Genomic DNA, 14,330 nt, shown 5'->3' with positions numbered 1-14,330 from the left:
CTGACAGACAGGATGGACCTTGCTGCTAGCGGGCTCCCTGCTCCCATGACGGCAGCTCTTCCACAGGAATGTAGGAGTTTGCTTTTCTAGTCTATTCTCTTTCCTTCTTTCTTTCTTTTCCTCTCTTTCTCTCTTAATTTTGTGTGTATGTATTATACCCCAGGTGTATCTAGAAAGGGGGCATCAGATCCCCAGAACCTGATGGTACAGATAGTTGTGAGTTCCCTGTGAATGCTGGGACCCAAACCAGGTGCTCTGCAAAAGCATCAAGATTTCTTAATAGCTGAGCCATTTCTCCAACCTGGTTTTTCTGTTCTTAATCCAACAGCCAGAGTGACTTCTTCCAAAATGTCAGTCAGGTCCTGTTAGCTCTCTGCAATGGCTGATCTGTCTACCCACCTGGTTTCCTCCAGACACTCTCTGTCTCTCCCATACATAACCTGCTCGAGGCCTGCTCTGGCCAATCTACTGTGATCATGCCTCCCTCTTCGCCTCTGTTCTCTTAGTATATGCTTAATTCCTACGTGTCGTATTTACTGTCTATTGTGTCCTTCCTTTGCTTACCACCATTAGCAGTGTTATGAGAATCCAGTTCTAGCCATAATTTTTGCTTATTATTATTATTGGTTTTTTGAGGCGGGGTTTCTCTATGTAACAGTCCTAGCTGTCCTCAAACTCGCTTTGCAGACCAGGCTGCCCTCGAACTCACTGAGTTCCTCCTGACTGCCTCCCAAGTGCTGGGATTAAAGGTGTGTGCGGCCACCACCCAGCACTTGCTCAGTGGTTTATTGCCAGTGTCTAACATAGTACTTGGCACACAACAGATACTCAATAAATATTTGCTGGGTTACTGAACATTTGTTTCCCAAATTCACAGGCCTCTAAACAGTAGAGATGAGGCCGGCATTGGGCTCACAGACAGAAAACTGTTCCCACTGTTCAGCTGACTGAATGGATGAGAATCAGGTTTGGTCTTGTGGGAGCAACAGATGATAAGCACATGTGCGTCTGTCAGATGACAGCCAGGCCTGTGAAGAAACACACAGAGAAGTTCAGAAAGGGAGGATGAGCAGGGTTGGACACGGCAGTCAGGGAAGAACTGTCTGATAAAATGACTGAGTGGAGACAGGAATAAAGTGAGAGCTACCCATGCAGGTGGCCAGAGAAAGAATATTCTAGGCAGAGAGGGAAAGATGCAGAGGGATTCCCTGAGTTAGGGATTCATTTAGCATATCTAAAGAACCAGGAGGGGATGAATAATGGCATGGTCTGTGCTGACCTTAGAAACACGCTATAATAGCACTAAGCTGGAAACCACTCTCAAGTCCACCAAAGAAAGAATGAGTGCAATGGGATCCACCGTGCAGCAGGAAGTGAGTTTACCACAACTTGAATGAATTAATCTCAGTCGTTAAAGGCTAGATTCACAAGCGAAGAGAACACACATGGTTTAACACCATTCATGTGAAGTTTAAAGGCAAAACTAGGCTGCATCTTTAAGATGCACAGAGAGGTGGAAAGGACATAAAGAAATAGAAGGAGAGCTGGGTGGTGGTGGGGCACACCTTTAATCCCAGCCCTTGGGAGGCAGAGGCAGGTGGATCTCTGTGAGTTCGAGACCAGCCTGGTCTACAAGAGCTAGTTCCAGGACAGCCTCCAAAGCCACGGAGAAACCCTGTCTCGAAAAGGCAAAAAGCAAACAAAAAGAAATACAAGGAAACAACCCTGATGAAAGTCAGATAAGACCAGGGAGGGCATAGGGATAGTGACATATCTTATCTTGATCGGTGGTCACAGGAGTGTGCCTTGTTCTTTATGCCAAATGTCTTTTGACTGTTATCATTTAAACATGCACATGTTTAGCCCAGCACTTGAAGCAGAGGTAGGATAGCCCAGACTACATATAGAGACCCTGTCTAAAAAAAGAAAGAAAGAAAACCTAGAATATAATTCAGGATACTGTCAAACATTGAAAGAGGTATACTCTTGAGGTACAAAACTATTTTCCCAAAGGGCAAAAAAGAATATACAGCATATAACTGCCTCAGTTCAGATATATATTAGCCCAGTGAAATATTCTTATATCTCTAATAAAGTATCTTAAGCAGTTTACTTTTTACACAAAATTATAGTGATATAATCACTTCAAGACATTTCAAAAGTTCCAGGAAACCTAGATCACATGCTGTACAACAGAAAGAAATGTCACCTTCTAGGGACCGTCCAGTGTCACGTGACAAGCTGATACGAGTCACACTAGAACAGGGATGCTGCTCCAGGTTACCAGAGAAGAAACCTTCAGAAGTTATCCTCTGAGAACTGGAGAGATGATGGCTCAGTAGCTGGGAGCACTGACTGCTGTCCAGAGGACTGTGTTCCATTCCCTGAACCCGCCTGTAACTCCAGCTCCAGAGGATCTGATGTCCTCTTCTGGCCCTCCTGGGCATCAGGCAAACAAATGATACAGACATTCACACAGACAAAACACCCTTACTCTAAAATGGTAACATGCCTCTAATCCCAGCACTTGGGAGACCAAGACAGGAAGATACCCATGAGTTTTGGATAAGCCCAGTCTACGTAGCAAGTTCCAGGTCATCCAGAATTGTGGGGACAACAGACCTTGGCCAGAGACCCACTTCCCCATCAGCCTGGGACCAGGCAACTGTAAGACAATATTTACTAAAAACATGTTTACTGAAAACAGTACAGTGCCCGGGGCAATAAGTTCCTGATAAGGGCTGGCCCCCAGAACGCCCTGACCTCAACCTTTTCCAAAGATTAACCACCTCTTTCTGACCTACCCACTGCCGCCTCTGGTGTCAGGGAATATAATAACCAGCCAGGGTAGGAATAAAGGAGAGATCTCCTTGAAGAAAGCCTCCTTGAGGAGCCTTCTGGAAGCCACCGACAGGTCTCTGCGACATCAATCCTGACACCCTCTGCACATTCTCAGATACAGGCTGCGCACAGGCACAGCACAGAATTATACTGTGAGAGTGTTCCAAAAACAAAGAAAAAAGGCCTGTGCATAGTGAAAAGCTAACTTCTCACAGAGCATTGACCTCTGAGCTCCAGGAATAGCCTCACACTTTCCATCTTTGCCCTGTGTCTCAAGAAAGTAAATGTGGCCAGGCGTTGGTGGTGCACGCCTTTAATCCCAGCACTCAGGAGGCAGAGGCAGGTGGATCTCTGTGAGTTCGAGGCCAGCCTGTTCTACAAAGTGAGTTCCAGGACAGCCTCCAAAGCCACAGAGAAACCCTGTCTCGAAAAACCAAAAGAAAAAAAAAAAAAAAAAGAAAAAAAAGAAAGTAAATGTGTCAGTCCTAAAACAGGAATCATGGATCAAGGCACTGTCCCACCACAGTGGGACCCTGAACATCTCTGCTGACTCCTGTAAGTCGCTCTCTGGCTAGGGCTGTGGCAGACCATAACCTGCAGCACAGGCAGCCAGGGCTGAGATGTGTCCACCCTTCACAGTCTGCTGAGGTCTGGCTCTGCAAGTCCAACGACGTGCTGTAAGAGGAAAACCGGCCATCTGGACACCGGGCTGGAAGCTATCACCGACATTCACACACCTGCCAACTTTCTGTAAGCCCTCCTAAGGGTGACTATGATTCCATCCACTCAGAGACCATGTGAGTTCAGCCTGAAAGACTCTGAACAAGTGAGAGGGGATGTGCTTCTAGGCAGGGGATGTCCACGAGTCCTCCCTCACCCCTGTCCTCCCTCCACACTGGCACCTCAGGACAGGGAAAGGGGCTCAAGGGCTCTGGGGACCCCAGGCTACCACAAGTCAAGGAAAGTCTCAGACTCAACACACAATTTCTAGCACACAGTTTACCAGCAGCTGGAGATGGACCCCCTGCTTCCTGGAAGGGTTCTGCTCTCACAAGGACACCAAAACGTAACAGGATGTGAATCCTGCCTCAGCTATGCATGCCTTTCAGCAGGTTATGGAAGCTCTACGCCTCAGTTTCTTCTAATGTTAAGTGTAGACGTTAACTCATTGACCACTTGCCTTTTGGCAAGTTAATGAAGCTCTCTATGCCTCTGCTTCTTCTAATCTTACATGTAGAAGTTGGTTCGTTGATCCTCCTTATCTACAGAACCTATATTTGAAGATTTCCCCACTCACTAAAATCACCTATAACCCTAAAATCAATACTAAAATTGATAGGCTTAAGGTCATGTATGGGCAGGCACACAGCAACGCAAGCTCAGGTGAGCATTCCCAATCAAGTCTGGACAGGCAACACCCTGCTTTTTGTAATACACATAACTCAACCGACTCAAAGGCCACATAAAAATCCACCCTGCAAAATGAAAACAAAACAACAACAACAAAACATCTTATTGGGGCACAGTTCGCATTTTTGTACTTGTCACTGGTGATCCGGCTATTTAGTATGCCCCCAAGTGTGATACTGAAATATGAAAACGCATGTGTATGGGATGGAGAGGTGGCTCAGAGGTAGGTACTTGCACAGATACCTGGGTTCAACCCCCAGCACTGAATAAACCAAGTATGGTAGTGTGGGCCTATAATCCTAGCACTTGGAAGTTAGAGCCAAAGAATTGAAAGTTCAAGGTCATCCTCAGCAAGTTTGAGGTCAGCTTGTAAAACAAAATATAAAAGATATGTGCTAAATAAACTCCATTCACATGTGACATACAGCATCTGTTCCCCAGGAGTTCAATGTTAATGACTAACAGTGAGGTGCCATTCAACAGACACATGAAAGATTATGTATTGACCAGTTGGTGAATTCACTCATGGGAGCATAACTTTTCTGGTGGAATCTTCTAGAATAGGGGGTTCGGTATCTACTCATTCTGGTGTAAAGCCAACAAATACAAAGTGTAACCCTAACCCTACACCAAGAGCACGAAGGACAACCTGTGAAGGATTAGTGCAAGCTCAGGAAAGATGAAATGTCAGAGATGCTTCCTCACAACTCTCCCTCGTCAGCACCCTGAAGTGGGATGGCTCAAACTATGTCACGTCTACATGGCCTGGGGACATTCAGACAAATTCTCCATCCCTTCCTAAAATTATCTTTCTGTGGACACAAAATAATTGTCTAGAGCAAACTGAAATCTCATTTATTTTCTGTAATTGGCATCCAGGCACTAAAGAAAAATGAAGCCCTGTGTTTCTTGTCTGTTCCTTGCCCACCAGTGTGAGCACTGTGAAGCCGCAGGTTGGTGCTGAAACTAGGAGGAAACAGGGTGTTTGGAAGCTTCTGCATCCACTCAAGTGGCTTAAGAGAGAACAGGCCTGTGGTACAGTCCTGTAATCCCAGCTACTTAGGATGCTTGAGGCTGGAGGACCACAAGTTAAAAAACTGCCTGGGTTACAGAAAAATTTAAGCATGCCTGGTGGTTCTTTCTGCTTCTTTTACTTTTGAATACCCAGAAAATGATGGTGATGCTTCCCAGTTATTAACTGGAGGAGTAAGAATCCCTTTTCCCAGAAAAGGTACCAGGCAACACTTAGGAGAGATACCGTTACATGTAGCATCACACCACATGTTCTATCCTGGCCTCTTCCAAGGCCTCTAATAGTGTGTTAAGAGGCTGTATGGTATCAGAAGATTTGGGCTTCTCTCTGCCTATCAGTGTGTGCAGCTAAAATCCTGGGGCCATAAGTCATACTCAGATTTTTACACAGCAAGGGCATGCTTTTATAAGGGATAGAGGAAAATCCTGTTGCATAAAGTGAACTTTAAAAAAACAAACAAACAAACAACATTCTCGGCTGGGTGGTGGTGGTGGTGCACGCTTTTAATCCCAGCACTTGGGAAGCAGAGGCAGGCTGATTGAATCTTTGTGAGTTTCGAGTCCAGCCTGGTCTACAGAGTGAGTTCAGGATAGGCTCCAAAGTTACAGAGAAACCCTGTCTTGAATAAAACAACAACAAAATTCTCTGAATGGCCAAGGGCTCACTGTTAAGAGTGCTTACCTGGAACACACAAAGTCCTAGGTTTGATCAGCACACAAAAAATCTCAGGCCACTCATTTTTCCCAAACATTCTGTAGCAAGTTTAAGTGTCCCCACAGAAGGTATATCCAAGTGCTAATCTCCAGCACCTATGAATGAGACCTTACTTGAGAATATATTTTAAAGATATTAATTAAGGGATTTTAAGATGAAGCCATCCTAGATTTTAGGAATGTCACTAAACTCAATGATTGGGTCCTCAAAAGTGAGAAAAGAAAGTTTAAAGCTCAGAAGAAAGTAGCATGGCCGGGCGGTGATGGCGCACGCCTTTAATCCCAGCACTCGGGAGGCAGAGGCAGGCGGATCTGTGTGAGTTCGAGGCCGGGCTGGACCGATAGCTTCCGAAACAATACAGAGAAACCCTGTCTCGTAAAAAAAAAAAAAAAAAAAAAAAAAAAAAAAAGAAAGAAGCATGAAGACAGAGGAAGAGATTAAACTGTGCTGCCATCAGCCAGGAGACACCAGCAAAAAAAATAACTCGCTTTAGGAACAGCTACAGTCCTCCAAGCAATTGTGGCCCCACCAACACCTTGATTTCCGACTTACAGACACACAGAACCATGAAGGAACACATTTCTGTGGCTGTGAGCCACCACGTTGTTATTGTGACATCCCTGATCTGTACCCCACATTTCTTATAATTAGTAACATGAAATGTTGAGTCAACCCACGTGAAGTCATTCAGCACTTCAGAGACTGGTGGCCACTGATGCAGCCATCCCAAAACAACCCACTTGCATTGTTACCCTCTCCTCAATGCAATGTTTTATGGATACTCATCTAATCACTTTTTACCCTACTTTAAGAATGTGGTCAGTGTAGGAAACAGTGGCACACAGAATCTAACCTTTATGTGGATGGTTCCCATGATCACTCTACTGTGATTCAATACTTCCATCCCATTGGCAATGAGCAGTGAGTATATGATCCAAGGAAACCTCTGGCTTTCTTTGAGACTGTAACTTGGGTTAAGACCAGGCCCTGAGTCCTTTCTCTAGGACTAGGTTTGTTCTTATACTGTCTTGTGTTAGCGCTATCTACTCAGGGGGCTGGGGAACAATAGTAGAGCACTTGGCTAGTATGCACAAGGCAGAGTTCCATCCCTGGCACTGGGAGAAAAAGAGGAAGAGGAAGAAAGGAAAGAGGGAAGAAGGAAAAGGCAGAGATGGAGGAGGGAGGGAGGGAGGGTATCCCTCCACTATGATTTTTTTTTTCGAGACAAGGTTTCTCTGTATTGTTTTGGAGGCTGTCCTGGAACTCGCTCTGTAGACCAGGCTGGCCTCGAACTCACAAAGATCCACCTGCCTCTGCCTCCCGAGTGCTGGGATTAAAGGCGTGCACTACCAACGCCCGGCTCCACTATGAGTTTTAAGGCAACCCTGGGCAGCTGAAGAGCTGAACAAAACAATCTGGATTCACATTTCCTGAGTCTTCAGGCTTCTTCCCAGCACTGTCTCAATGAGTCTGCATCACATGTCAGGTTGCACAGAGTGTGAGTTAACATCCTGAAATCACACACACACACACACACACACACACACACACACACACACACACAGAGGGGGGGTATGGAAAATAAAAAGGTGTTGTTGCTAACAGCCATGACATTAGCAAAGGCAGCAGGTAGGAAGTCAGCTCACTAGCTGGTTACAGACAGACAATGAATGCAAAATTAGACACCAGGGAGGAGGAAATGTGAACAAACAGATATGAGTGCCCAGCATGGCAATGGGTAACGATTACATGGAGAGAGGAACAGCCAATTTTCACTTGCAACTTTCAAAAACACACTATGCATCTAACTACAAGTCTGATTTCAGGATCAGAAAAGACCGGGAGCCCAATAAATAGATGTTACCTATATGGGCATGTCCCATGTGGCAACCGCCCTTCCACTGTATCTAAGCATAGCTTTTATTTCTTTATGTATGTATGTATGTATGTATGTATGGTGTGTGCATACACACATGTGGAGGCCCAGGCTTGATGTCAAGAATCTCCCTGATTGTTCTCAATCTTCTCTGCCTAGGCAGGTCTTTTGTGCCCCAGAGCTCTCAGTTTCAGGCAGTCTTGCTAGCAAGCTTGCTCTGGGAATCCCCTGTCCCACCCTCCAAGCATTGGGACTGCATACAGGCTGAAGCAACTACCCAGCTTTTTACCTGGATTCCCGGAAATCCAAACCCCAGCTCTCATGATAGCACCGCAAAATTTCTACCTGCTGAGCACCTTCCCAGCTCTGTTAGAGGCATGTATCACAAACTCTGTCCACAGCCAAAACACCCAGCACAGTTCCTAAAATGCATAATCCCAGGGGTGACCCAAATTTGGGTATCAATCGCAACAACAGTAGTCAGGAAGACAACTGCTCTTTAACCACATCTGAGTAGGATACAGAGGACATCAGAGAATGACAACTAAAGGTCATGATATCATAAAGGTGGATGGCTAGTCAGGGGAGATCTTGGGATGTTTCTAGAGAGGGGGAAAGGAATGGGACAAGTTGGGAAGAGAAAACACAGGCTCATCTGAGAAGGAGTAGCTTTCCTCCCCAGAGACATAGTGTAAGGATTCAGGCTGGCCTGCCCCTGTCACCTGGCAGAATGCACTCAGGCAGTACTCTGGTCAGCCCAGGGCTCCAGGACTACTAGTCTGCACGAAGGTGTAAAGGACCCCCCACTTATGACCTTTGCCCTCTCTCTTTCCCAGCAGTTCCCCTGGGGCCCACAGGACTATTCCTGTCTCCCCCTTCTGTCCTCTCTGTGTGGTATCTCTTTACCTCTTTTCTCTTTCCTTTCCCCTTCCCTCTCCTTTCTAATAAAACTTCTCACTGAGCTCTGTCTGCCTGGCGTGTTTGTCCCTCCGCCTCAGTCACCCTCGCCAGCCATGAAATCCGCCAATTCCCCTTGTTATCCTAACATTTGCTGTGAATTCGAACCTAACAAAGAAGGCGGTGTAGCCTCCCCTGACAGTCCCTCTTCCAGGCACTACAGATATGGGACTAAAATAAAACATGGATAGTATTCTCATAGCTAGTTAAGGGAACAAAGATGGCTATTTTTAAAAAAAACTGTTATAAGCGGAAAGATAAATAGATGACATAAAAAACTAAAATTCTCAATAATGAAGCGAACCATCTGTCCATGTGACTTCATCTCATCATTACTTCGCCCAGCTTCAGAAACACAACAGCAGGTCCTCAGACGTTAAACACACCCCTACCACATGACCCAGCAATTCCACTCCAAGAGCTTTACTGAGGGACCTGAAACCATGTCTCCACAGAAACCTACACACAAATGTTCGCACACCATTCCTAAAAGGAAAAAGTAGAAATAACCCAAATGTGCACCAACAGGTGAATAAACAAATGATCAAGCCACACAAAGAAATAATACTCAGCCGTAAAAAGGATGAAGTGTTGATACACACTCCAACACCATAAACTGTGACACCATCATGCTAAGTTCAGAAAGTCACATGCAAAAAGGTCCGTTGTGATCCCACTTACACAAAGTGTCCCAAAACAAGCAAACCTATAATGGATGACTGGTTGCTGGGTAACCACTAACCAGTGGTGGGAAAAACAAAAAGAGTGACTGCTCTTAAGTATGCTGGTTTTGTTTTCTTGAGAGGAGTTAAAAATACACTGGAATTAAACAGTACAATAGCTGGCTGAGGAGATGGCTCAGCAGGTAACTATGCTTTCTGCCAAGCCTGAAGACCTGAGTCCAGTCTCCATGACTCACATGGAGATAGAAAACAACCGTCTCCCACAAACTGTCCTCTGACCTCCACACACAAGCCAGGGCTCAAACGTGCCAGCACACACACACACACACACACACACACAAAATATAGTAGAGGGGCCGGGCAGTGGTGACACACACCTTTAATCCCAGAACTCAAGAGGCAGAGGTAGGCAAATCTCTGTGAGTTCAAGGCCAGTCTGTTCTACAAAGCAATTCCAGGACAGCCATGGCTGTTACACAGAAAAACCCTGCCTTGAAATGAAAAACAACAAGTGTGTGTGTACGTGCGTGCCTGCGTGCGTGCGTGCGTGCGTGTGTGTGTGTGTGTGTGTGTGTGTGTGTGTGGTTATAGTGGCATGGTTTTGTGTATACACCAAAAACCAATGACTTGTGTATCTTTTAAAAATAAACTAGGGGCTGGAGAGAGAGTTCGCCAGGTAAAGTACTTCTCATGCAAAACCTGAATTTGGATCCCCAGCACCCACATAAATGCCAGGGGAGCATGGTCATCAGCCTGGAATTCCAGCTCAGGAGACAGAGATGAGAGATCAGGGATCCCTGAGCAAACTGACTAGACAGCAATCTCTGGATTCAAGTGAGAGACCCTGCCTCAATTTATAGGGTGGAAAGCAACCACGAAGACACCTGACACCAATCAACCCAGGGCCTCTACATGCACACACACCTGCACACACGTGTGCCCATGCACACAAAACCATGCATGCACACATCCATGCATACCACACACATAAATATGCAATAATAATAATAAAAAACTAAAACAATGAATTCGAACCAGAGCGTCCCATGACTCGCGTGGAAAAGAACATTCAAGAACCTGTAGACACATGTGTATCGCTATCTCACGTGCCCATTAATAAGCTGCCCTTCTGAAATGGTTATATCAAAATGGTGCCAGAATAACACTTAACCAGATGAGACATGTCCACTCACACTCACATGCTCACAAGAATAACAATGAAAATCAACAGTAATTAAAAGTTATGGCGTATATACTATGTTGTCAGACACCATATTAAGCCCTTGGCATGTGTGACCTCCTTTCCTTTTTCCCTGCAGCCCTTTGAAGTGCGTACTATCATCATCACCCTCAACAAAGATATGAGGAAACTGTGGCACAAATAATCCTAATAACTCATGGCCAGTCACCCACCTATGTGACTCATCCCAGGTAGCTGGGTTCATCAATACGTTGCTATGCTGTTCCACAGCATATCTTCCTAATTTCTAAATATTTCTTTGTAGACAGGTCCTTGTGTATAAACTTCTGTAGCCAAGGCTGCTTTGAACACCTGATTCTCCTGCCTCTGCTTCCCAAATGCTGAGATTATAGGCCTGTTCCACCATGCCTAGCTAACCTTATCTTCTAAAAGAATAATAATAATAATCACAAAATTCATGGACTTTCATCTACTGGACATAAAGCAAAACAGGAGAGGATCTCCACTGAGAGAGAGAGAAAGAGAGAGAGGGGGGGGAGGGAGGGAGGGAGGGAGGGAGGAGAGAGAGAGAGGAGAGAGAGAGAGAGGGAGAGGGAGAGGGAGAGAGAGAGAGAGAGAGAGAGAGAGAGAGTTACCAGAAGTCTAGCAATCTAGAAAGAAAAAAAACTGAAACATCAAAAGCTATGGCTGAAACTATATTGAAGGTATGTTTCATAAAAACCAAGAGCCTGGAGTCCTGACATAAAATTCTACACTGTTACCTATTGCCTTTTAAATTAAGGGTAGGCAGTTTCTGCCTGCCAAGAGTAATCTCAAAATCTAAGTGAGAGGGCTATTAGCAAAAACAGCCAAACATGTATGGAAGCCCATGGAGGTAGAACATGACTTTAATCATAGCGCTCAGGAGGCAAGTGAATCTCTGTTAAAGGTCAGCCAGGTCTACAGGCTTACATGTGTGCATTTGTGTGTTGTTTACAGCTAGACACACATATATGCCTGCTTGTGTGTCTAGATGTAAACCTGGAAATACCTGTGTACTCACCAAATAATGATAAATTCCAAGGCCTAAATCACAGGAGGAAGATGAAAAGGGCAATCAAACGAGACTTGAAAACTAGCGTTTAGGAAGGGGTAGAAGGCAGAAGGTCACCACTGGCCTCGAGCCTGGAGGGACTAAGACTGGATTGTTCCTACAGGGACAAGTACACGGTGCTTACTGCTCCGGAAAATACCAACAGACAAGCAGGGTGCAGTTATGTAACCCTCCGGAGGCAGGGGAAGCGTCTGGACTTGACGGAGTAAGGAGTGGTAAGTCATGCTTCAGAAAGAGTTGTGCAAGCATTATTGTATTTGTTGCATATTCCTTAAAGATGCCTGGCTTCCGGAGCTTGTTCACCAAGCCTGGAATTCCAACCTACATCCCGTGCCCTAATTTTATTCTAAATATTCTGTTCCCCGAGGCACGACTTGGTGGAACTTTGATTTCTGCAAACTCACGACAGGAAAATCATTTTAAGAAAAAATAAAAATCAGTCTCCCCCCTCCTCTCTCTCCCTCCTTCCCTCACTCCCTCCCTCCCTCCCCACACTTGAATCTGTCTTACTCCTGAATACCTTTTTCTCCTGTCCCTAAAGTATCCTTTAAAAAAAAAAAAATCAAGCAAATCTGTGCATAGGGTTCCCTTACAAACCTTCTTTTAGCACATAGCTAATGAGCATTAAATCTCCTCACTTTTCACGGCTTAACCTACAATGGACAGTCAATAGGCTGTCCCCCGGTACAACACAGCGCTGTTGTTGTCACGAGAAAGATTTCCTTAAGCCCAGTCGAGGAACTCGACTTCCTTCGTCATGACATTGATAGCCCCACACTCGTCCATTTCATCCGATGAGACTCCCCCTCTCTGGAAACTTTTCTACCCAGCCCTGTCCCTGCACCAATCACTGGCATTTCCCAGGGGCATCAGCTAGTTCTGATCTGCGCTTTCCGAACCCCACAAAACTCTGACCCAAGGATCTGAAGCTTAAAAACGTCTCAGCGGAGACTTGTCGTGATGAGGCCAAGGGGCTCGGATGGCGCCGCGGTGTGACTTCACAGTACCCCCTTCCCGGTTCAGCGGACACCCGGGTACCCACCCCGCGAGGCCCGAGCCCGCGCCGGTACGCACCTGACCAGCGGTTCCTTCTCCGGCCGCGCGGGCTCCTCCAGGCACGGGCACCGGCAGCAGCAGCAGGCGCTCCGTAGCCAGCGGCGCAGCCCCATGGAAAGCGAGGGCAGACACCGGGGTCCCAGAGCCGGGAGCGCGATGGCAGCTGGGGCGCAGGAAGGGGGGTGGCCGCGGCGTCACGGGCCAGGCCGTGCGCATCACGCCGCGGCCGGGGGGACGCGAGCCGCGCGTTTCTGCCGGAGCTTTTCCCTCTCTCTTTTAATTCCCCGGGTGCCGCCGGAGCGCATGCGTCCCCGCGACGCCCCGCTGCTGCCCTCTAAGGAGCGAGCGCGCTCCAGCGGCAGCGCGGAACCCGCGGGGGGTGGCCGCTGGGCACCCGCAGGGTCTGGAGCACGAGGACGAACCCAACCGCCTTTTTAATTGGCTTCACTGCGGAAGTGAAAGGTTTCCCACAAAACGAAGCTTTAAAAGTTTTGGGGTTTTTGTTTGTTTGTTTGTTTGTTTGTTTGTTTGTTTTTTAAGTTTTCAGCCCTTATACAGGATTTTTTAAAAAAGCAATCGCTTGTTGAGTTCTAGAATTATTTTTATGTGATATTTATGATAGTGATGTTTTGTGAGCTACCAAGTAGGTACTGGGAACACAATGCGGGTCGTCTTAATCACTAAGTCATCTCTCCAGCCCCCCCAAACCCGCCTTTTTTTGTTTTGTTTTGTTGGAATGGTTTTGGTTTTTCCAGACAGGGTTTTTCTGTGTAATAGCTATGGCTGTCCTGGAACTCTTTGTAGACCAGGCTGGTCTTGAACTCAAGAGATCCACCTGCATCTGCTTCCAAGCGCTGGGATTAAAGGAGTGCGCCACCACGCTCCACCGACCCTTCTTTTTCATGACCAAACAGAAGCTTACACCATTTCAATTTTTTTTATTATAATTACTGCCCCCTCCCTTCCTTCCCTCCAATCTTTCCAATGCACACATCTTTGTGTCTGACTTGTTTCACTCAGTGTCATTCAGACTGTACCGCATCACTGTGTGTGGACCTTTCTGTCTTCCTAAGCCAGACATGTGACACAATCTTAAGAATGCCAGTGTGTTGTTTAACCAGAATCCTGGCGGTGCACATGTAGACCAATGCCAACCTTTGGTACTAAGGTAGAACCACAGTGCACACCCTTGAGCCTGTACTTCAGTGAACATAAATTGAGTAAACATGTGGTGGTCGAATAGCTTTGTCATAAGATAGATGCCCCTTTAACTTTGATGAATCATCTCCAGTGAACAATTGTGGCATATGAATGCCCTATTCCCACCATGACAAGGTACTTCCTTTTTTTGTTTGTTGGTTTTTTTGTTTTTGTTTTTGTTTTGTTTTGTTTTTGTCTTTGCTAACCTGATTTAGTTGAGAAATATTTATCATCAGCTATGGTCTAGGCATGTTTCATGTTTTAGG

The 14,330-nt window shown here is 46.1% G+C and overlaps 1 protein-coding gene across 2 annotated transcripts in view; it reads right to left on the bottom strand.

Moving 5' to 3' along the window:
* Mreg (melanoregulin) overlaps positions 1-13,158 on the bottom strand; it is a 61,288-nt gene extending 48,130 nt beyond the window's left edge. The window contains exon 1 of one of the 2 annotated variants that reach the window (XM_040753372.1): positions 12,883-13,158. In XM_040753372.1, coding sequence (XP_040609306.1) covers positions 12,883-12,977 — 95 coding nt within the window. In that variant the 5' untranslated portion in view covers positions 12,978-13,158. Of the gene's footprint in view, positions 1-12,723; positions 12,789-12,882 lie in introns of those variants that run through there. The other variant, XM_040753373.1, reaches the window with a different exon arrangement.
* Positions 13,159-14,330: the final 1,172 nt, after the last annotated feature.

Source organism: Mesocricetus auratus, unplaced genomic scaffold (assembly GCF_017639785.1).
Source record: "Mesocricetus auratus isolate SY011 unplaced genomic scaffold, BCM_Maur_2.0 Super-Scaffold_100010, whole genome shotgun sequence".
NCBI classification, from domain to species: domain Eukaryota; kingdom Metazoa; phylum Chordata; class Mammalia; order Rodentia; family Cricetidae; genus Mesocricetus; species Mesocricetus auratus.
Note: the sequence above shows the minus strand (reverse complement) of the source record. Positions and strands in the feature narration are given on the sequence as shown.